A 24,312-nucleotide genomic window follows, 5' to 3' on the forward strand; every position below is an offset into this window, starting at 1 on the left:
TATTACAACCACTAGCATGAAAAAAAAAATTATGCAATGTGGCTAACGCAACAGATCAGAGCATTTATGTTAAAATGTTGTTAAACTAGTAGGCTATTTCTTCACATAATAAGCGCAGCAATGTGCACATGGTAGTAGACTATAAGCGCAAATGTTAAATTTTTATGGAGAAAATTATCTTTCCCAAACTTGAAACTCAGACTGCTTACAGTGAGGGAAAAAAGTATTTGATCCCCTGCTGATTTTGTACGTTTGCCCAAAGACAAAGAAATTATCAGTCTATAATTTTAATGGTAGATTTATTTGAACAGTGAGAGACAGAATAACAACAAAGAAATCCAGAAAAACGCATGTCAAAAATGTCATAAAATGATTTGCATTTTAAATCAGGGAAATAAGTATTTGACCCCCTCTCAATCAGAAAGATTTCTGGCTCCCAGGTGTCTTTTATACAGGTAATGAGCTGAGATTAGGAGCACACCTAATTTCAGCTTGTTACCTGTATAAAAGACACCTGTCCACAGAAGCAATCAATTAATCAGATTCCAAACTCTCCACCATGGCCAAGACCAAAGAGCTCTCCAAGGATGACAGGGACAAGATTGTAGACCTACACAAGGCTGGAATGGGCTACAAGACCATCGCCAAGCAGCTTGGTGAGAAGGTGACAACAGTTGGTTCGATTATTCGGAAATGGAAGAAACACAAAAGAACTGTCAATCTCCCTCGGCCTGGGGCTCCATGCAAGATCTCACCTCGTGGAGTTGCAATGATCATGAGAACGGTGAGGAATCAGCCCAGAACTACATGGGAGGATCTTGTCAATGATCTCAAGGAAGCTGGGACCATAGTGACCAAGAAAATAATTGGTAAAACACTATGCCGTGAAGGACTGAAATCCTGCAGCGCCCGCAAGGTCCCCCTGCTCAAGAAAGCACATATACATGCCCGTCTGAAGTTTGCCAATGAACATCTGAATGATTCAGAGGACAACTGGGTGAAAGTGTTGTGGTCAGATGAGACCAAAATGGAGCTCTTTGGCATCAACTCAACTCGGCATGTTTGGAGGAGGAGGAATGCTGCCTATGACCCCAAGAACACCATCCCCACCGTCAAACATGGAAGTGGAAACATTATGCTTTGGGGGTGTTTTTCTGCTAAGGGGACAGGACAACTTCACCGCATCAAAGGGACGATGGATGGGGCCATGTACCGTCAAATCCTGGGTGAGAACCTCCTTCCCTCAGCCAGGGAATTGAAAATGGGTCGTGGATGGGTATTCCAGCATGACAATGACCCAAAACACACGGCCAAGGCAACAAAGGAGTGGCTCAAGAAGAAGCACATTAAGAACCTGGAGTGGCCTAGCCAGTCTCCAGACCTTAATCCCATAGAAAATCTGTGGAGGGAGCTGAAGGTTCGAGTTGCCAAACGTCAGCCTCGAAACCTTAATGACTTGGAGAAGATCTGCAAAGAGGAGTGGGACAAAATCCCTCCTGAGATGTGTGCAAACCTGGTGGCCAACTACAAGAAACGTCTGTCCTCTGTGATTGCCAACAAGGCTTTCGACAAGCTAAGGCTTTCGACTGTCAATCACAACATTTTTATTGGCAGACTCAACAGCCTTGGTTTCTCAAACGATTGCCTCGCTTGGTTCACCAACTACTTCTCCGATAGAGTTCAGTATGTCAAATCGGAGGGCCTGTTGTCCGAACCTCTGGCAGTCTCTATGGGGGTGCCACAGGGTTCAATTCTCGGGCCGACTCTTCTCTGTATACATCAATGATGTCGCTCTCACTGCTGGTGATTCTTTGATCCACCTCTACGCAGTCGACACCAATCTGTATACCTCTGGCCCTTCGTTGGAGACTGTATTAACAAACCTCCAGATGAGCTTCAATGCCATACAACTCTCCTTCCGTGGCCTCCAACTGCTCTTAAAATGCAAGTAAAACTAAATGTATGCTCTTCAACCGATCGCTGCCCGCACCTGCCCGCCCGTCCAGCATCACTACTCTGGACGGTTCTGACTTAGAATATGTGGACAACTACAAATACCTAGGTGTCTGGTTAGACTGTAAACTCTCCTTCCAGACTCACATTAAACTCCAATCCAAAATTAAATCTTAAATCGGAGGCTATTTCGCAACAAAGCATCCTTCACTCATGCTGCCAAACATACCCTCGTAAAACTGACCATCCTACCGATCCTCGACTTCGGCGATGTCATTTACAAAATAGCATCCAACACTCTACTCAACAAATTAGATGCAGTCTATCACAATGCCATCCGTTTTGTCACCAAAGCCCCATATACTACCCACCACTGCGACCTGTATGCTCTCGTTGGCTGGCCCTCGCTTCATACTCGTCGCCAAACCTACTGGCTCCAGGTCATCTACAAGTCTCTGCTAGGTAAAGCCCCACCTTATCTCAGCTCACTGGTCACCATAGCAGCACCCACCCGTAGCACGCGCTCCAGCAAGTATATCTCACTGGTCACCCCCAGAGCCAATTCTTCCTTTGGCCACCTCTCCTTCCAGTTCTCTGCGGTCAATGACTGGAACGAACTGCAAAAATCTCTTAAACTGGAGACTCTTACCTCCCTCACTAGCTTTAAGCACCAGCTGTCAGAGCAGCTCACAGATCACTGCACCTGTACATAGCTCATCTGTAAATAGCCCATCCAATCTACCTCATCCCCATACTGTATTTATTTGTCTTGCTCCTTTGCACCCCAGTATCTCAACTCGCACATTCATCCTCTGCACATCCTACCATTCCAGTGTTTAATTGCTATATTGTAATTACTTTGCTACCATGGCCTATTTGTTGCCTTACCTCTCTTATCCTACCTCATTTGCACATGCTGTATATAGATTTTCCTACTGTATGTTTGTTTATTTATTCCATGTGTAACTGTGTTGTTGTATGTGTCGAACCGCTTTGCTTTATCTTGGCCAGGTCGCAGTTGCAAATGAGAACTTGTTCTCAACTAGCCTACCTGGTTAAATAAAGGCGAAATAAATAAAATAAAAAATGATTAGAAAAAGTAGCGACTATGATTTAAAAAAAGGCATTGTTTCTTATGCTGGGCATCATTCACAAGTGATAATATATCATCAAGTGATAGGCTAATATTGTCACCCATCAGACTATTCTTGATTTAATCATATCTTAACATATACTAAATAATATATATGTGTGACATTTGTTTTGATTTAGAATGGACTATTATCATGCACCTGTATCGAAACAGGGGCAGCCGGAAAAAATACATAGGAATGGAGGACGCTTTCCCCCGTGGTTTATTTTCATGCCAGCCAGGTAGGCTATACTCCTGTTGTAAAGATAAACAATGTGCTTAATATTAAGAAAGTAGAGAAAAAAAGTATAGTAAGCCTAGCCTATAGAAAGCTGATGGGATCCTCATATTTTTATTAGCAGCCATCACTGTGTTTTCTCCCGCAATTGCATAGCCTATAGAAATGTTGTGCAACATGAGCTCATGGGCTCTCATGAAGTGCTTGATTAGTTTTTCGAATACATTTGCATTGATGTCAGAGTGATTAGAGGGACAATAGAGTGCTGAGTACCAGGCAGTTAGCAAGTTTGGTAGTCTACTAATGACCATCAGCAGCAAGAGAGCTTGGAGAAGCCTAATTACCGTGACAAAACGGTAATGTGGAATTTGACTGCGTTCATGACTCGTGACCGCTGGTGGCAGTAATACGGTCACCGCAACAGCCCTATTCCAGAGGCAGTTTGGAACTAGGTAGTGAGTGTTGCAACCGAGGACAAGACAATTTTTACGCGCTTCAGCACTCGGTGGTCCCGTTCTGTGAGCTTGTGTGCCCTACCGTTGTTCGTCCTAGACGGTTCTACTTCACAATAACATTACTTACAGTTGACCGGGGCAACTCTAGCAGGGCAGAAATTTGACAAACTGACTTGTTGGAAAGGTGGCATCCTATGACGGTGTCATATTGAAAGTTACTGAGCTCTTCAGTAATAGCGGAATCCACTAATACACTATATATGCAAAAGTAACATTATTATTTAAAGTCATCACGATAAGCAGCCCTTTCACACAAAAGTGTACAAAGGAACTCATCAATAGATAAACTATATAATTGATAGCAGGTAATACGTTAATATAAAACCTTAAATGGATGAATTGCTGAAAGGGCTCTGGTCAAAGGTAGTGGACTATATCGGGAGCCATTTGGTACACTACACTTAACTCTCCCACCCCTTCCTTTTCCCCTTCCCACCAATCAAAAGGGAGTAGAGTTTCAATGAACTGCGTTGTCGTTAGTACACATTAAACCCCCGATAACTGCAGCACTCATTAGCAACACACTAATTGATGAACACACACACACAGCGGCACACAGGAGAACACACACAATCCTGGAGGAACACACACTCTTGATAAAGCCTGTAGTTAATACGGGGGAAGGCATATGAAGAGCACACACACACACACACACACACACACACACACACACACACACACACACACACACACACACACACACACTAATGAGACCTATTTGGCATTCAGTCAATGGATGGATCAGTAATGTGGGAGGATAAAGAGAAGACAGACTGAAATACAGAATACAAGGAAACCAGATATGATCTTTATAGCAGATTTTGAGAAATCCTTTGGTACAGTATGCCTAGAATCTGTTTATGAGTGCCTGGATTTTTTTTTACTTTGGAAAATCTCACATAAGATGGGTAAAAATAATGAACAACAACCCTATATGTAAAATAATCAACAACGGATACTTCTCTGAAAGTTTTGAGCTGTCAAGAGGTGTAAAACAAGGTTGCCCTTTATCACCATACCTATTTATTATGGCCTTTGAAGTTTTAGCAATAAAAGTCTGATGATAATTTTAAGGGACTAAATGATTCAAGTTCTCTTGAGTCCTTCAACCTTGAAGGGCCTTATTGAGGACCTGGATAATGTACAAAAATTCTCTAATTTCAAAATTTCTCAAAACCTAACTATGGTAAGTGTACTATATTACATATTGGGTCTCTCGCTAAACAGTGGTTCCCAAACTTTTTATAGTCCCGTACCCCTTCAAACATTCAACCTCCAGCTGCGTACCCCCTCCAGCACCAGGGTCAGCGCACTCTCAAATGTTGTTTTTTTGCCATCATTGTAAGCCTGCCACACACACACACACACACACACACACACACACACACACACACACACACACACACACACTATACGATACATGTATTAAACATAAGAATGAGTGTGAGTTTGACACAACACGGCTCGTGGGAAGTGACAAAGAGCTCTTATGGGACCAGGGCACAAATAATAATAATCAATAATTTAGCTCTTTATTTAACCATCTTACATATAAAACCTTATTTGTTCATTGAAAATTGTGAATAACTCACCACAGGTTAATGATAAGGGTGTGCTTGAAAGGATGCACATAACTCTGCAATGTTGGGTTGTATTGGAGAGTCTCAGTCTTAAATCATTTTCCACACAGTCTGTGCCTGTATTTAGTTGTCATGCTAGAGAATCCACTCTCACATAGGCACGTGGTTGCAAAGGGTATCAGTGTCTTAACAGTGTGATTTGCCAAGGCAGGAAACTCTGAGCGCAGCCCAATCTAGAAATCTGGCAGTGGCTTCTGATAAAATTTTCACAGAACCGCTCGTTGCAATTTCGATGAGGCCCTTTTGTTCAGATATCAGTAAGTGGACTGGAGGCAGGGCATGAAAGGGATAACGAATCCAGTTGTTTGTGTCATCCGTTTCGGAAAGTACATGCGTAATTGCGCACCCAACTCACTCAGGTGCTTCGCTATATCACATGACATTGTCTGTAAGCTTGAGTTCATATGCACACAAAAAAATCATACAATGATGGAAAGACCTGAGTGTTGTCCTTGTTAATGGAGACAGAGAAGAGCTCCAACTTCTTAATCATAGCCTCAATTTTGTCCCGCACATTGAATATAGTTGCGGAGAGTCCCTGTAATCCTAGATTCAGATCATTCAAGCGAGAGAAAAACATCACCCAGATAGGCCAGTTGTGTGAGAAACTCGTCATCATGGAAGCGGTCAGACGAGTGAAAATGATGGTCAGTAAAGAAAACTTTAAGCTCGTCTCTCAATTAAAAAAAACTTGTCAATACTTTGCCCCTTGTTAACCAGAGCACTTCTGTATGCTGTAAAAGTGTTACATGGTCGCTGCCCATAAAATTGCATACTGCAGAAAATACACGGGAGTTCATGGGCCTTGCTTTAACAAAATTAACCATTTTCACTGTGGTGTCCAAAACGTCTTTCAAGCTGTCAGGCAATCTTTTGGCAGCAAGAGCCTCTCGGTGAATGCTGCAGTGTACCCAAGTGGCGTCGGGAGCAAATACTTGCACTCCACAATGTCTCCCTGTCTAGGCTTTTGCGCCATCAGTACAGATACCAACATATCTTTACCACCAAAGTCCATTTGATGTCACAAAGCTGTCGAGTACTTTAAAAATATCCTCTCCTGTTGTCCTGGTTTCCAGTGGTTTGCAAAAGAGGATGTCTTCCTTAATTGACCCCCCATAAACGTAACAGACATATACCAGGAACTGTGCCAGGCCCGCCACGTCTTTTGACTCATCCAGATGTAACGCATAGAATTCACAGGATTGTATGCGAAGCAGTAATTGTTTCAAAACATCTCCAGCCATGTCACTGACGCATCGTGAAACAGTGTTGTTTGTATAGTTCTTTGGGCCTTTTCCCCCAGCATTGTCAAATCAAACGTTCATTTGTCACATGCGCCGAATACAACAAGTGTAGACTTTAACGTGAAATGCTTACTTACAAGCCCTTAACCAACAGTGCAGTTCAAGAAGAAGAAAAATATTTACCAAGTAGACTAAAATAAAAAAGTTATAATAAAAAGTAAACACAATAAGAATAACGAGACTATATACAGGCGACACTGGTACCGAGTCAGTGTGCTGGGGTACAGGCTAGTTGAGGTAATCTGTACATGTAGGTGGGGGCGAAGTGACTATGCATAGATAACAAACAAACAGCGAGTAGCAGCAGTGTACAAAAGGGGTGGGGTCAATGTAAATTGTCTGGTAGCAATTTAATGAATTGTTCAGCAGTCTTATGGCTTGGGGGTAGAAGCTGTTGAGGAGCCTTTTGGTCCTAGACTTGGCGCTTGCTATAACTTGGGTGACTGGAATCTCTGACAATTTTATGGGCTATCCTCTGACACCGCCTATTATATAGGTCTTGGATGGCTGCTCTCTTTAACGCCTGACACTCAGATGCCGAGCAGTTGCCATAACAGGCGGTGATGCAACCGGTCAGGATTCTCTTGATGGTGCAGCTATGGAACCTTTTGAGGATCTGGGGACCCATGCCAAATCTTTTCAGTCTCCAGAGGGGGAAAAGATTTTGTCGTGCACTCTTCACGACTGTCTTGGTATGTTTGGACCATGATAGTTCGTTGGTGATGTGGACACTTGAAACTCTCGACCCGCTCCAGTTCATATCTGTTTTTTTATATATACTGCTCAAAAAATAAAGGGATCACTTAAACAACACATCCTAGATCTGAATGAAAGAAATAATCTTATTAAATACTTTTTTCTTTACATAGTTGAATGTGCTGACAACAAAATCACACTAAAATAATCAATGGAAATCCACTTTATCAACCCATGGAGGTCTGGATTTGGAGTCACACTCAAAATTAAAGTGGAAAACCACACTACAGGCTGATCCAACTTTGATGTAATGTCCTTAAAACAAGTCAAAATGAGGCTCAGTAGTGTGTGTGGCCTCCACGTGCCTGTATGACCTCCTTACAATGCCTGGGCATGCTCCTGATGAGGTGGCGGATGGTCTCCTGAGGGATCTCCTCCCAGACCTGGACTAAAGCATCCGCCAACTCCTGGACAGTCTGTGGTGCAACGTGGCGTTGGTGGATGGAGCGAGACATGATGTCCCAGATGTGCTCAATTGGATTCAGGTCTGGGGAACGGGCGGGCCAACCGCACCAGCATATGGTCTCACAAGGGGTCTGAGGATCTCATCTCGGGACCTAATGGCAGTCAGGCTACCTCTGGCGAGCACATGGAGGGCTGTGCGGCCCCCCAAAGAAATGCCACCCCACACCATGACTGACCCACCGCCAAACCGGTCATGCTGGAGGATATTGTAGGCAGCAGAACGTTCTCCACGGCGTCTCCAGACTCTGTCACGTCTGTCACGTGCTCAGTGTGAACCTGCTTTCATCTGTGAAGAGCACAGGGCGCCAGTGGCAAATTTGCCAATCTTGGTGTTCTCTGGCAAATGCCAAACGTCCTGCACGGTGTTGGGCTGTAAGCACAACCCCCACCTGTGGACGTCGGGCCCTCATACCACCCTCATGGAGTCTGTTTCTGACCGTTTGAGCAGACACATGCACATTTGTGGCCTGCTGGAGGTCATTTTGCAGGACTCTGGCAGTGCTTCTCCTGTTCCTCCTTGCACAAAGGCGGAGGTAGCGGTCCTGCTGCTGTGTTGTTGCCCTCCTACGGCCTCCTCCACGTCTCCTGATGTACTGGCCTGTCTCCTGGTAGCGCCTCCATGCTCTGGACACTACGCTGACAGACACAGCAAACCTTCTTGCCACAGCTCGCATTGATGTGCCATCCTGGATGAGCTGCACTACCTGAGCCACTTGTGTGGGTTGTAGACTCTGTCTCATGTTACCACTAGAGTGACAGCACCGCCAGCATTCAAAAGTGACCAAAACATCAGCCAGGAAGCATAGGAACTGAGAAGTGGTCTGTGCTCCCCACCTGCAGAACCACTCCTTTATTGGGGGTGTCTTGCTAATTGCCTATCATTTCCACCTGTTGTCTATTCCATTTGCACAACAGCATGTGAAATTTATTGTCAATCAGTGTTGCTTCCTAAGTGGACAGTTTGATTTCACAGAAGTGTGATTGACTTGGAGTTAAATTGTGTTGTTTAAGTGTTCCCTTTATTTTTTTGAGCAGTGTATATATTTTTTCATTTAACCTTTATTTAACTAGTCAGTTAAGAAAAAAATCTTATTTACAATGACGACCTACCCCAGACAAACCCGGACGATGCTGGGCCAATTATGTGTCACCCTATGGGACTCCCAATCATGGACAGATGTAATGCAGCCTGGATTCGAACCAGGTACTGAGATGTGTCTTAGACCACTGCGCCACTCGGGAGCCCATATGAGGAAATCGGTAAATTGAAATAAATTAATTAGGCCCTAGTCTATGGATTTCACATGACTGGTAATACAGATATGCATCTGTTGGTCACAGATACCTTATAAGAAAAAGTATGAGCAGTGAGTTGCCTCATGCAATGCAACATATCTCCTTCACAGAGTTGATCAGGCTGTTGATTGTGGCCTGTGGAATGTTGTCTCACTCCTCTTCAATGGCTGTGCAAAGTTGCTGGATATAGGCGGGAACTTGAACACGCTGTCGTACACGTCGAACCAAAGCATCCCAAACAGTATGCAGGCCATGGAAGAACAGGGACATTTTCAGCTTCCAGGAATTGTGTACAGATCCTTGCGACATGGGGCCGTACTGAAACATGAATGATGCCGGCGGATGAATGGCACGAAAGTGGGCCTCAGGATCTCGTCACAGTATCTCTGTGCATTCAAATTGCCATCGATAAAATGCCATTTGGGTTCGTTGTTCATAGCTTATGCCTACCCACACATACCATAACCCCACCATGGGGCACTCTGTTCACAATGTTGACATCAGCAAACCGCTTGCCCAAACGTCTCCTTACACGCTGTCTGCCATCTGCTCAGTACAGTTGAAACTGTGATTCATCTGTGAAGAGAACAATTCTCCTGCCTGCCAGTGGCCATTGAAGGTGAGCATTTGCCCACTGCAGTAGGTTACGACGCCAAACTGTAGTCAGGTCAAAACCCTGGTGAGAACGACAAGCTCGCAGATGAAGAAGTGAAGAAGCTGGATGTGGAAGTCCTGGGCTGGCGTGGTTACACGTGGTCTGCAGTTGTGAGGTCGGTTTGACGTACTGACAAATTCTCTAAAGCTAAGTTGGAGACGGCTTATGGTAGAGAAATTAACATTCAATTCTCTGGCAACAGCTCTGGTGGACATTCCTGCAGTCAACCTGCCAATTGCACGCTCCCTCAAAATTTGAGACATCTGTGGCATTGTAGTGTGTGACAAAACTGCACATTTTAGAGCGGCCTTTTATTGTAACCAGCAAAAAAGAGAAATGCTCACTGACAGTGCGCAAAATCTTTTGTACGTATGGAAAATGTTGTACCTGTTTCCTCCAGCATCTTCACAAGGTCCTTTGCTGTTGTTCTGGGATTGATTTGCACTTTTCGCACCAAAGTACGTTCATCTCTAGGAGACAGAACGCATCTCCTTCCTGAGCGGTATGACGGCTGTGTGGTCCCATGGTGTTTATACTTGCGTACTATTGTTTTTACAGATGAATGTGGTACCTTCAGGCGTTTGGATATTGCTCCCAATGATGAACCAGACTTGTGGAGGTCTACAATTTATTTTTCTGAGGTCTTGGCTGATTTCTTTAGATTTTCCCATGATGTCAAGCAAAGAGGCACTGAGTTTGAAGGTAGACCTTGAAATACATCCACAGGTACACATCCAATTGACTCAAATTATGTCAATTAGCTTATCAGAAGCTTCTAAAGCCATGACATTTTCTGGAATTTTCCAAGCTGTTTAAAGGCACAGTCAACTTAGTGTATGTAAACTTTTGACCCACTGGAATTGTGATACAGTGAATTATAAGTGAAATAATCTGTAAACAATTGTTGGAAAAATTACTTGTATCATGCACAAAGTAGATGTCCTAACCGACTTGCCAAAACTATAGTTTGTTAACAAGAAATTTGTGGAGTGGTTGAAAAATGAGTTTTAATGACTCCAACCTAAGTGTATGTAAACTTCCGACTTCAACTGTATGTGGGAACTCCATCAAGACTGTTGGAAAAGCATTCCTCAAGAAGCTGGTTGAGAGAATGTGAAGAGTGTGCAAAGCTGTCATCAAGGCAAAGGGTGGCTACTTTGAAGAATCTCAAATATACACTTTTTTGGTTACTACATGATTCCATATGTGTTATTTCATAGTTTTGATGTCTTCACTATCATTCTACAATGTAGAGAATAGTAAAAATAAAGAAAAACCCTTGAATGAGCAGGTTTTTCCAAACTTTTGACTCGTAATCTATATTGAATGTTTATGTTTTACACCAGGTCCTCCAACCAGAGGCGGGGGTGGTAGAGTAAAAAAAGTGGGATCAGAAATTATGCAAGTAATGTTGTTTGATGGACTCATCTGTATGCTAGTTTTTGTCTAAAAGAGAGAGACAAACAAAGAGGGAGATATACAAAAGAGAAAAAAGGGAGAGGAGAAGAAGAAGATTACCATGTATATAGAACATATGACTACTCTTTCCTTGATAGTTGTTAGGATTTAGTCTATAATCAGAAATCTAAACATGTCCATACAGGGTCTCAATCATATATAAGTGCAGCTTAGCGGTCAAAACTTCGATATTTATTAAATGTATTGCATCGGATCCATCCATGTGTGTCTTTTTTTCTTAATCATGTTACAACATTAAAATATTACAATGGCAGATCCAATGGAGACACATGAAACTAAGGGAATAATGATGAGCTATTCAGGTTGAACTAAGGCTTATATACTCATACCCATCTCCATGGCACCATGTTAACTTCTTAACCAATCCCTAGCTTTGACATTTCTAATAAGGCCTCTTAAGTGGCTGTTTTCGCAATGTCGGAGGTGGAACTGCTTTAGAGCTGTCAAATCCACAAGCGGCTCCTGGCATTATGCCACTGGAATGAACATTGGAATGTGACATGTACTCTACACCTCGATTAGGCTGATAGAAATCCTCATTATTTAGTTTAATTATTTTCTTTACAGAACAAAAATATAAAATCAACATGTAGTGTTGGTTCCATGTTTTAGGAGCTGAAATAAAAGATTGCAGAAATGTTCCATTTGCAAAAAAAAGGGTATTTCTCTGAAATGTTGTGCTCAAATTAATTTACACCCCTGTCAGTGAGCATTTCTCCTTTCCCAAGATAATCCATCCACCCGACAGGTGTGGCATATCAAGAAGCTGATTAAACAGCATGATCATTACTGTGCTGTAAACAATAAAAGGCCACTCTAAAATGTAAAGTTTTGTCACAACCCAATGCCACAGATGTCTCAAGTTGAGCAAGCATGCAATTGGCATGCTGACTGGAGGAATGTCCACCAGAGCTGTCATGTTAATTTCTTTACCATAAGCCACTTCCAACGTCGTTTTAGAGAATTTGGCAGTTCGTCGAACCAGCCTCACAACCGCAAACCACGTGTAACCACACCAGCCCAGGACCTCCACATCCGGCTTATACACCTGCGGGATCGTCTGAGACCAGTCACCCAGACAGCTGATAAAACCTGTGGCTTTGCACAAACATTTCTGCACAAACTGTCAGAAACCGTCTCAGGGAAGCTCATCTGCGTGGTCGTCGTCCTCACCAGGGTCTTGACCTGACTGCAGTTTGGCGTCGTAACCAGCATCAAAGGGCAAATGCTCACATTCATTGGCCACTGGCACGCTGGAGAAATGGGCTCTTCACGGATTAAGCCAATGTTTCAAACTGTACCGGGCAGATGGCAGACAGCGTGTACGGTGTCGTGTGCGAGGGTGGGAAGTGGCGGGACACAATGCAAATAGTCCGGGTAGCCATTTGATTAGTTGTTCAGGAGTCTTATGGCTTGTGGGTAAAAGCTGTTGAGAATACTTTTGGTCCTACACTTGGCAATCCGGTACCACTTTCCATGTTGTAGCAGAGAGAACAGTCTATGACTGGGGCGGCTGGGGTCTTTGACAATTTTAAGGACTTCCTCTGACACAGTCTGGTGTAAAGGTCCTGGACGGCAGGCAGCTTAGCCCCAGTGATGTACTGGGCCGTACGCATTACCCTCTGTACTGCTTAGCGGTCGGAGGCCGAGCAGTTGCCGTACCAGGCAGTGATGCAACCAGTCAGGATGCTCTCCATGTTGCAGCTGTAGAACCTTTTGAGGATCTGAGGATCCATGCAAAATCTTTTCAGTCTCCTGAGGGGGAATAGGTTTTGTTGTGCCCTCTTCACAACTGTCTTGGTGTGTTTGGACCATGATAGTTTGTTGGTGATGTGGACACCAAGGAAATTGAAGCTCTCAACCTGCTCCACTACAGCCCTGTCGATGAGAATGGGGGCGTGCTCGGTCCTCCTTTTCATGTAGTCCACAATCATCTCCTTTGTCTTGATTACGTTGAGGGATAGGTTGTTATTCTGGCACCACCCGGCCAGGTCTCTGACCTCCTCCCTATAGGCTGTCTCGTCATTGATCAGGCCTACCACTGTTGTGTCATCTGCAAACTTAATGATGGTGTTGGAGTCGTGCCTGGCCATGCAGTCATGGGTGAACAGGGAGTAAAGGAGGGCATTAAAGTCCCTGGCCACTAGGAGCGCCGCCTCTGGGTGAGTGGTTTCCTGTTTGCTTATTTCCTTATACAGCTGACTCAGTGCGTTCTTAGCACCAGCGTCCGTCTGTGGTGGTAAATAAACAGCCACGAAAATAATAGATAAAAACTCTCTTGGCTGTGGTCTACAGCTTATCATGAGATACTCGACTTCAGGCGAGCAAAATCTAGAGATTTCCTTAGATTTCGTGCACCAGCTGTTGTTTACAAATGTACACTCTGTCTTACCGGAGTGTGTTGGTCTGTCTAGTCGGTGCAGCGTATATCCCGCTAGCTGAATGCTTTCCATGTCGTCATTCAGCTAGGATTTGGTGAAACATAAGATATTATAGTTTTTGATGTCCCGTTGGTAGGATATTCGTGATTGTACCTCGTCTCATTTATTGTCCAATGATTGTACGTTGGCAAGTAATATTGATGGTAAGGGCAGATTTCCCACTCGCCGTCGGCGGATCCTTACGAGGCACCCCGCCCTGTGTCCTCTATACCTGCGTCTCTTTCTCTTGCCAATGACTGGGATTTCGGCCATGTCGGGTGTCTGAAGTTACATCCTGTGCATCTTCGTCTATTCCGAGGTGAGTGATCGCTGTCCTGATATCCAGAAGCTCTTGTTTGCCGTAAGATACGGTTGCAGAAACATTATGTACAAAATAAGTTACAAAAACAGTGGAAAAAACAAACATAATAGCACAATCGGTTAGGCGCCCGTAAAACGGCTGCCATTTCTTCCGGCGCCATTGTACACGTTTGATCACCACCGTTCGTCAGCACCCAGCAGGTGTTCATGTCAATGTTCGTGTTGGTCTATCTTCCCTCATACAGTATGTGAGTGAGAGAGTGGTCAAATCTAAGGCTTTATTGGATCAAAGGTCAATGGAGAACATTATTATGCAGTTTCTTTTAAGAACTGGTCTCAAAATGTGATAATAAAAAGGGGTTAATTGACTCAGTACTCTTTACACAACCTACAAAACACCCCAGGATTTTTGAAATTTGTTTTCCCCCACCCATCTTTCAATTTAATATATTCCATTTCCACTGTCTGTCTGATATGTATCTGCCAATTCTCTGTTCCTTTCAAAGCAGCTGTAATATGTTTCCCTGCTGATAGGATGGGAGAAATGATCTATTCTCTACTTAGGTTGTGTCCTAAATTCCTAATAGTGCCCTACTTTTGATGAGTGCCTTAGTAGTGCACTATGTAGGGAATAGGGTACCATTTGGAACTTGGCCTTATCAGACTGAGGTAATATAATGGAGGAATAAAATGCTACATTAAAGCAGAGTGGAGTAATGCTCCAGTGTGGCTCAGTTGGTAAGAACGTGGAGCTAGCAAATGCAAGGTCGTGGGGTTAAATTCCCCCAGAGGTCACATCCACATACTAAAGATTGAGTCATGAATGTAAGAAGATATAATGAGACAAATGTGAAGGTAAAAGTACAAAACTGCTTTAGTACTAGGATTAGGACATACTATGTTGATGTAGAACTGATTCAATTCATTACAGTCTAAATGTGATGCTAAGTAATATAGCCTGTGAGTGTTTTGCTTGCTGAAGCAAATCATTCACCTTGCCCTTCATTCAGGAAATAAGAGAGGAGAGGAGGGAAGAGAGGGGGATGAGGAGAGCTCCTATGAAAGCCCCCCACGTGTTCCACCTGCTCCATCACGTGAGGCAGAGAGATCACACATCTAGGTCCTGTATGGCACAGTTGATAATATGGGTTCAAAAAGGTAATGGGTTCAATTCCAGCAGGAATCACATACACATACTGAAAACATGCACATGCACTCACTGTACTGCAAGGCACTGAAAGCAAGTGTCTTCTAAGTAGCATATAGTGCACATAGCATAATGATGTGAGGTGTGTGAGTGTGTGAGAGGCATATCAAACTGGCTTACCTTTCCCATCTTGGCCACTGCATCCACCTCCACCTCTCTGGCTCCACGGATGAACTTGGTGATGACCACTGGATGCTCCTGTAGGAAAAATAACATTGGATATCTAACTCTCAAATGGCACCTATTCCCTATATAGTGCTCTACTTTCAATCTGGGTCCATAGGGCTCTCATCAAAAGTAGTGCACTGTATAGGGAATAGGATTCCATTTTAGATGCACAATTGAAGTGTGCTCTGCTGCACTATGTTGGAGTAGGGGGCTGCATCCAGTTTATATTGGGATTCTACAGCAACCCAGCTCAACTCCCCAGATTCCTGATACATACTATCATACCAGTTACACATGTGATTTGTACAGCTAGCCGGGTGGGCACAGTGAGTCACAAAGCCATGAGCAGAGCTCAGTAGAGTCTGCTGAGGACAGGACGGCTCATAATAATGGCTGAAACGGAGTTAATGGAATGGCATCAAACACATGGAAACCATATGTTTGATCTATTTGATACTATTCCACTCCAGCCATTATCACGAGCCTGTCCTCCCCAATTAAGGTGCCACCAACCTCCTGTGGTAGAGCTCCTCTTGGCGTGGTGAGTGGTATGTGTGTGTGTGTGCTGCCCCTAAGAGACAGGCGTGTGAAGCTGTGTTCTGTCAAAAGCCAGGCAGGCCATGTCTATTCAGGTCACAGGCCAGAGGGCCGTTTCTCCTCCTCCTAGCTAGAGAAGTGCTGCTTAGCTGACAGTAAGCAACGGGAGGTGTATGTGTGTGTTTGTGTGTGCATATGACCAGGACTGGTGTAGTGTGAGCAGCATGACAGGGAGGCCGGCTGCTCTGTCAGCCCCAGGCAAGGGCATGTTGAGGGGCCAGGTGGACCACCAGCACCCAGAGGGAGTGTGTTTGTATGTGTGGGCAGAGAGACAGGTAAACAACAAAATCAGCTCTGCCCCACAGGCAACATACTACACTCATCCATACTGAGAAGGTGCCAGTGAGGGGCACGAGCTGATTGAACTCAGAGGAACTGTGTGTGTGTGTGTGTGTGTGTGTGTGTGTGCAGTAGGTGAGTAGACATTAGACAAAGGTTGCATCCCAAATTGCAAACTAGTCCCTATGTAGTGCACTACTTTTGACCAAGGCCCAATGGGCTCTGTTTAAAAGTATAGGTTGCCATTTGGGACACAAAGAGAGAGTTTTATATGTGGTTGGCTAGGGAGAACAAATACACTTCATTTCTCCATGTAATCCTTTTTATAAGAGAGGGGGTTATATGTGCGTGTGCATAATGAAGAAATTGTATTTGTAACTCACAGGGTGGGTGAGTCTGAGTGTGCATGTGTTGAAACGATTGTGTATGTTGAGTAGGAAGAGGTTTTCAACTGATTACTTCAAGTAATGCACCCTACAGAGAATAGGGTTCAAGTCGGGACACAGATAATAAAGTTCCCTGGATCACCTGAGACACCTGAGTCGCCTCATCCAGGAAGCCCCTCATCTCTTCTTCACCGTATGCCACGTTCATTGCTGAGCCACTGAAGAGGAAGAGAGAGGAAAATAATTAGAAAAATAATAAGGTTTTTTAGCTCAAATGTTGATATCTCCCAGTTGCATCATTATAATCAAGATGAAGAAAGGTTTTAAACAGCAAAACAAAAAAGTAGAGAAAAATAAAGAGAGATTTAGGTCAGCTAACACTCCAGGCTCTACAGAATGAGTTTGCTTTCTGAGCTGAGTCATTAAAAAAGATGTATTCAGGGTATTTATGTTTTTCTCCCTTCTTCTTTTGGCCGGCTAGTTGGGCATCCACATGCTCCTGAACGCAGCCAGAGGGAGAGTGGATAGTCTCTGTCCCAAATGGCACCCTATTCCCAACATAGTGCACTACTTTTAAACAGAGCCCTATGGGTTTCACTATAGGCCCTAGTCAAAAGTAATGCACTATAAATGGAATATGGTGCTATTTGGCACACAGGCATAGACTAGAGGGACAGGGGAGGGTCAGGCTCAGTCACAACTCCTACCTCCTTTGGCCTGACTGCTGCAAGGCACACATATGGCCAAACAGCCAGACACCACACCTGTCTTTAAAAAGCCATGGACATTATACGGGGTTCAAGGAGAAAATATTTCTCTGTGGCTCAGTTGGTTGAAGAGCCAGGATTGTTGGTTTGATTACCGCTGGGACCACCACCCATATGAAAATGCATGCACGCATGACTGTAATCGCTTTGGACAAAATCATTGGCTAAATGGGCATATCACAATCATTGGCTTAGTGATTTCATTCTTTGAATTACAACATACTCAAACAATGGATATCTAGTGTGAGTGGCTGAACTGCATTTAGAGATCAATCATCTTCCAAGCTAATCATAATTAGTAATGGTATGATGAGAGGTAGGCCCAAACACACTATGCGCAATGACATAATAATAGAGAAAGACAGACAGATGGACAGCCAGGCAGTCAGGCAAGAGAGGAGGAAGGGAGGAGAAAGGGAGTTGAGGGAAGAGGTTCATTCTCCATGTACACAAACCAATAAGGTAATACAGTTAACAGGGTGGTGCCTTCAGTTCCTACAAGACCATAGACAACCCTTGGGGACCTGAGATTCCTAATCACTCCATCATGGATGACTGTTTGCAAACTAAAACAAGAAGCAGCAGCCTAACAGCCTAACAGCCTAACCCACCTGTCTGACGCTGCTCTTCTCCTGAGCATGTGAGCTGTGTGTGTGTGTGTGTGTGTGTGTGTGTGTGTGTGTGTGTGTGTGGGGGAGCTGTGTTGACTCGAGTACCAAAATTAGCCACACAATATGCTTTCAATACACTTTCAAAACCACGCTGTTGCTTGATTATGTGCAAATTAGCAATCCAGACCTCCCCAATACCAGCCCCGTATTAACACACACACTGTAATAAGTTGTGTTGTGTTCTTCTCAGGATGTAGGCCATCTTTTCATTCTGGTAATTGAGTAGCATCACAGTGGTAGCCGTGACAAAATATTAAAGGCTAAATTGAGCCTCCGCTTTAGCTAATCAGTCTCTCGCTGTTTGTTATACCCTCCCTTCCATATTTCATTTTGTGTTTCTTCACGCTGACGGTCGTATTTATTTATTCTTCTGAGATGCATTCAATTACTCAAAAATGTGTTTTCTAGTTGGACATATGGTGTGGCTGTACAAACAAGTTATCATATTAGAAAATACATCACATTACTGTGGATATACTGTAGAGGACTGGCCAACATAAACAAGGAAAGATTAGTCCATTCCATTTCAATTCAGTTCATACAGGAAGTAAACTGAAATTCCAATTACTGATTTGAAATGAAGTTGACTCCAACCTATGGTTATGAGAGTGCTGTCCCCTCCCCAACAGTTAGCTGAGTACGTAAGAGGGGCTCAGGAGACAGGTGTAGCTTAACGGAGTACGTAAGAGGGGCTCAGGAGACATGAGTAGCTTAACGGAGTACGTAAGAGGGGCTCAGGAGACATGAGTAGCTTAATGGAGTACGTAAGAGGGGCTCAGGAGACAGGTGTAGCTTAACGGAGTACGTAAGAGGGGCTCAGGAGACAGGTGTAGCTTAACGGAGTACGTAAGAGGGGCTCAGGAGACATGAGTAGCTTAATGGAGTACGTAAGAGGGGCTCAGGAGACATGAGTAGCTTAACGGAGTACGTAAGAGGGGCTCAGGAGACATGAGTAGCTTAATGGAGTACGTAAGAGGGGCTCAGGAGACATGAGTAGCTTAACGGAGTACGTAAGAGGGGCTCAGGAGACATGAGTAGCTTAACGGAGTACGTAAGAGGGGCTCAGGAGACATGAGTAGCTTAATGGAGTACGTAAGAGGGGCTCAGGAGACATGAGTAGCTTAATGGAGTACGTAAGAGGGACGCAAGAGACAGGGGTAGCTTACCTGAGTACGTAAGAGGGGCGCAGGAGACAGGGGTAGCTTAATGGAGTACGTAAGAGGGACTCAGGAGACATGAGTAGCTTAACGGAGTACGTAAGAGGGACGCAAGAGACAGGGGTAGCTTACCTGAGTACGTAAGAGGGGCGCAGGAGACAGGGGTAGCCCACTTTATTGGCAAAGGTAAAGGCATCTTCCTGAACCAAACAGAATCAGAGGAGATGAGGGTTAAAGCATTGGTTCCAATTACAACTTATACTTATAGCATCAAATGCCTGTCTGCCTGACCCTCTGTCATTCTGTCTTTATTTCACTCAGTCTCTTTCTGTCACAATCTCTCTCTCCATCTCTCTCTCGCTGCTCTTTGTTTTCTCCATCATAATACAACAGTCCCTGGTGGGATGAACAGATTGGTTCCTAGGGATACTGGGCTCTGTCGGCTCTAAGTCTAAAAACGACTCACCACTTAAAATACAAGTGAGCGCTAGAAAGAAGTAAGTAGATAATTAGGGAGAGAGAAGGTGTGAGAGAAAAAAAACTAATATGGAATGTGTAGGAAGTGTCTAGGAGGAAGTCTAGTCCTCTGTTTTTCTTCCTCTCACTCTGTCTCTTTCCTTCATTCTAATATCAGCATGTCTTCGCTAACCCTGTTTTCTTCCTTCTAGAGTACATAGCCCTGTCTAAGCCGAGACAGCCTATCCCCTTTCCACTCCTCTCCCTGTAGGTCCAGGAGAGACATGAGCAGTGCAACACTAAGGGAATGGAGAGTCAGACACATTTCAGCAAGTCGGTCTGTCTACACGTCTCTACACTTCGGACACTAAGGGGACAGTTTGTTTGTGTTGTGTGTGTGCATGTCTCACCAGTGAGCTGAGGGCCTTCCACGGGGCCTGGGCCACCCCCAGTTCATCCAGGATGGTGGAGAACACTGACCTCTCCTCGGCTCGGTCGATCTGCTGGGGGTTGGTTCCTAGGATCTTCACCCCGTTCAGGTGCAGAGGCATGGCCAGGTTATTGGGGATCTGACCCCCTACAGACACGATGCTGCCTGTACAGCCCTGGAGACTCACGGTAGAGAAGTAGGACTTTAGTCAGGTTACAACATTATTTATATCTATAAATGAAATCTGCCATTTTTCTCCTGTTTCTGGAATCACAGACTAAAATGTGTTTTACTTTTATAATAAGGTGAAATAAGGTGGTTGTGAATAGGCTACTGGGTGCTTGTTGAGATGTTTTGTAACAATTATTTGTCTGATAAAAGGTTTCATACATTTCAATAAACCTTCATCCAAGAGAGGAAAGGACAGGAGGGATGGTGGTAATGTTATCTCCCTGAATTAACAACCAGTTAAATCACCAGGCTGATCTCATATCCACTTTAACTGGAGTACATTCCTCTGGAGGGAAAAGTCAACGGTACATCCCAAATGGCACCCTATTCCATATTTGGTGCAGTATTTAGTACACTACTTTTGAACAGGGCCTATAGGGCTGGGCCGTTTATGATGTACTGGGCCGTTTACACTACCCTCTGTAGTGCCTTGTGGTCAGAGGCCATACAAAGCAGTAATGCAACCAGTCAGGATGCTCTCGATGGTGCAGCTGTAGAACCTTTTGAGGATCTGAGGACCCATGCCAAATCTTTTCAGTCTCCGAGGGGGAATAGGTTTTGTCGTGCCCTCTTCACGGCTGTCTTGGTGTGCTTGGACCATGTTAGTTTGTTGGTAGCTCTCAACCTGCTCCACTGCAGCCCCATCAATGAAAATGGGGGTGTGCTCGGCCCTCCTTTTCCTGCAGTCCACAATCTCCTTTGTCTTGATCACGTTGAGGGAGAGATTTCTGTCCTGGCACCACTCTGCGAGGTCTCTGACCACCTCCCTATAGGGTGTCTCGTAGCTGTCTTGGGGCCCTTGTTAAGTTCAGTGGCGTCATTAACTTCTTTCTTTTTTTCTTTTTTTTTACCAAGTACCAGGACATTTTAGCCAAAAACCTGGTTGCCTCTGCCAGGAGGCTAACACTTGGCTGCAAGCTCTGAGTGGGTTCTCCTCTGGGCTTCAATCCAGTTGGGCTACGAACTAAAACCACCACCGCTACAGACATACATCCATGACTCCAAATGTGCACTTCACATTTCCATCTCATAAAACTCATGTCATATACAGTGTCAATGTTTATGATCACTATGTTTGATGTACAGTTACAAGATGACATGGCGTCATACCCTTGGATGTTCTGAACAGAATGAGCCTGGTAGCCGACCTTCCTATACTGTGCCGTTCCCCTCTCTTTCCGTCCCTCGCTAGCTCGCTGTGAAAGATGCAAGTGTTTGTGTTTTCCTAGTGGAATCAAATTTTGACACTCAGAAATGGGAGTGGACACCAGGAGTCGACGTGCAAGGAGTCGAGGAATCAATTATTTTCGAGTCGACTCACCACCACTACATCATCATCGTTAACAGTTAGAAATATTTCAGAAAAAGGCAAGCAATAGCAGCGAAGTCCTGTATTGCAATACTTTAAGAAGTTACTTTGAGAAGACGTTTGATGCGCTGCAAGTCCCTCCTCTCCCATGTACTCACGAGCATATACCCATGTGGGTGATTGAAAGATGAAAAAAGTGTGTGTGGATCTCATTCAACAGGACAATAGCCCAACACACCTCCAGGCTGTGTAAGGGCTACTTGACCAAGAAGAAGAGTGATGGAGTGCTGCATCAGATGACCTGGCCTCCACAATCACCTGACCTTAACCCAATTGAGACGGTTTGGGATGAGTTGGACCGCAGAGTGAGGAAAAGCAGCAAACAATGCTCAGCATATGTGGGAACTCCTTCAAGACTGTTGGAAAAGCATTCTAGGTGAAGCTGGTTGAGAGAATGCCAAGAGTGTGCAAAGCTGTCATCAAGGCAAAGGGTGGCTACTTTGAAGAATCTCAAATATACACTTTTTTGGTTACTACATGATTCCATATGTGTTATTTCATGGTTTTGATGTCTTCACTATTATTCTACAATGTAGAAAATAGTATAAATAAAGAAAAACCCTGGAATATGTAGGTGTGTCCAAACTTTTGACTGGTACTGTATGTATACATTTATTTAGCAATGCTCACGCACGCAATGTGGCCGATTTGGTCAGCATGTTAGGAGATCTTATAAGTTCTGCTAACGTCACTTTTCGTGAATTTTTAAGCATTTCTATAATAAAAAAAGCACATAAAAGCTTCATAATTCATAAAGGTCATATAATCTGACTAATTTTATCTCATAGAACTAAACTTATAAGATTGCCTAAGCCTGTGTTAACCTAATTCCTGATTTATCCCAAAACCCTATTCTTTCCCCATTCATTCTCCCCATAGGAAGGGCTGAACAAACCAGAGATAAATCATTTCCGGGTTTTAGGACTACAAGCTGGCAAGCTCTATATGTCTGCTGCAGAGGGACAAGACAGAGCAATGAGAAAACTAGTTTATAACAGTAATGGAAATCAAAGTGCTGAAAAAATTTGGCTCCCTATTTAAAAAGAAGATGGAGAACAAGCTGTTAAAGAAAATGTTTGTTTTGGTGCAGGTACAGCTAACTAGCACCAAAATAATATTGCGATATGGTCAAAACGATACGATATACCGTCAAAAATAACATCCCGTTATGTAACTATTGATTTTTCCCCCCATCACTAATGTGTGTGCGTATACGTGTATGTGTGCACATCTGTGTGTCTCCGAACGTTCATGTGTGTGTGTTGACTTCTCACCTCTTGCTGTGTGATGTCCAGAATGCGTTCCAGAGTCAACTCTTCAAAGTACAGGCGGTCACATTCGTCAAAGTCCGTGCTGACAGTCTCAGGGTTGTGGTTTACCACCACTGTCCGCCTGCCCATCTGACGTAGAGCTCGGATACTGGACACTGCACACCAGTCAAACTCCACACTGCTCCCTAGTGGACAGGAGGGATAACAAAAACGTAATTATTGTATTATTATAACTCACAACTTTCGAATATTGATTTGATTTAATTTATTTTGGTTTGATACATGTTAGTTACAACAACGAACACCCATGACAGAGGAGTTGGCGGATCGCAAACAGATCAGCTACCATAGAAAAGGTTAAATAAAAAATGACAAAATATAAATATGGCTAGAGCAAAACCAGTCATTAGTATGTTGAAAACACCATGATAATGCATCTCACCAATGTGATAGGGACCACATCCCAGCACCATGACACCCTGGTCCTTGAACTCCAAGTCATGCTCCTGTTGAATGGACACAATGACACAGGTTAGAAAGATTGAAAAAGTGTCTAACTAAACTTTGACAAACACAATTCATGGGAAAACACCATTAAGGACCACTTACTCATATCTTCTCAAATAAAGGTATCGCTTATACTATTAAGAATTGCAGTGTGTTTACATCCCTCAGCCGTTTACCAAAAAAGTGGGTGTCCACTTTATTGTTGTTTATACTGCAGATTGGCCTTATAACATTTTTCCAATTCAGGAGCTAACGTACGGCACCAGAAAATGACTGGACATTGGACAGATACATTATGAATTCACATGAGTTAAGCAGGATAAGGACTCACCTGTCCATGGTAGGTGCAGTACAGGTAGTTGGTCACAGCAGGATACTCTGCAGCAAGGGTGTCAATCTGAACAGAAAATAAAAACTGATGTCTCCTACAATACAGAACCTACTCATTAGAATACTATGAACACGTGACAATGTGATATTTCTGTGCACAATGCTTTTGTTTAATAGGCCAAGGTAAGTCTGAGGGTCTGTCGCTAGGAGAGCGATGTCAGAGAGGTATCACGTGGTGGTGAGGGACGTTTGTTAGCCTGAAAGTTCATTTCAACTCAGGTGGGAGATACTCAACGCGTCCCAGATGGTACC

At 44.0% G+C, this 24,312-nt stretch overlaps 1 protein-coding gene across 1 annotated transcript in view; it reads right to left on the reverse strand.

Annotated features, from left to right (window-relative positions):
* cps1 (carbamoyl-phosphate synthase 1, mitochondrial) overlaps window positions 1-24,312 on the reverse strand; it is a 101,271-nt gene that overhangs the window by 29,341 nt on the left and 47,618 nt on the right. Inside the window, exons 23-29 of the mRNA XM_014173741.2 lie at window positions 24,002-24,067; window positions 23,606-23,669; window positions 23,167-23,348; window positions 20,273-20,467; window positions 19,539-19,606; window positions 16,954-17,029; window positions 15,502-15,579 (exon numbers count right to left, since the gene is read on the reverse strand). Of these exons, the coding sequence (XP_014029216.2) occupies window positions 15,502-15,579; window positions 16,954-17,029; window positions 19,539-19,606; window positions 20,273-20,467; window positions 23,167-23,348; window positions 23,606-23,669; window positions 24,002-24,067 (729 nt within the window). The remainder of the gene's footprint in view (window positions 1-15,501; window positions 15,580-16,953; window positions 17,030-19,538; window positions 19,607-20,272; window positions 20,468-23,166; window positions 23,349-23,605; window positions 23,670-24,001; window positions 24,068-24,312) is intronic.

The sequence above is a fragment of the Salmo salar genome, chromosome ssa25 (genome assembly GCF_905237065.1).
Source record: "Salmo salar chromosome ssa25, Ssal_v3.1, whole genome shotgun sequence".
Classification (NCBI taxonomy): Eukaryota; Metazoa; Chordata; class Actinopteri; order Salmoniformes; family Salmonidae; genus Salmo; species Salmo salar.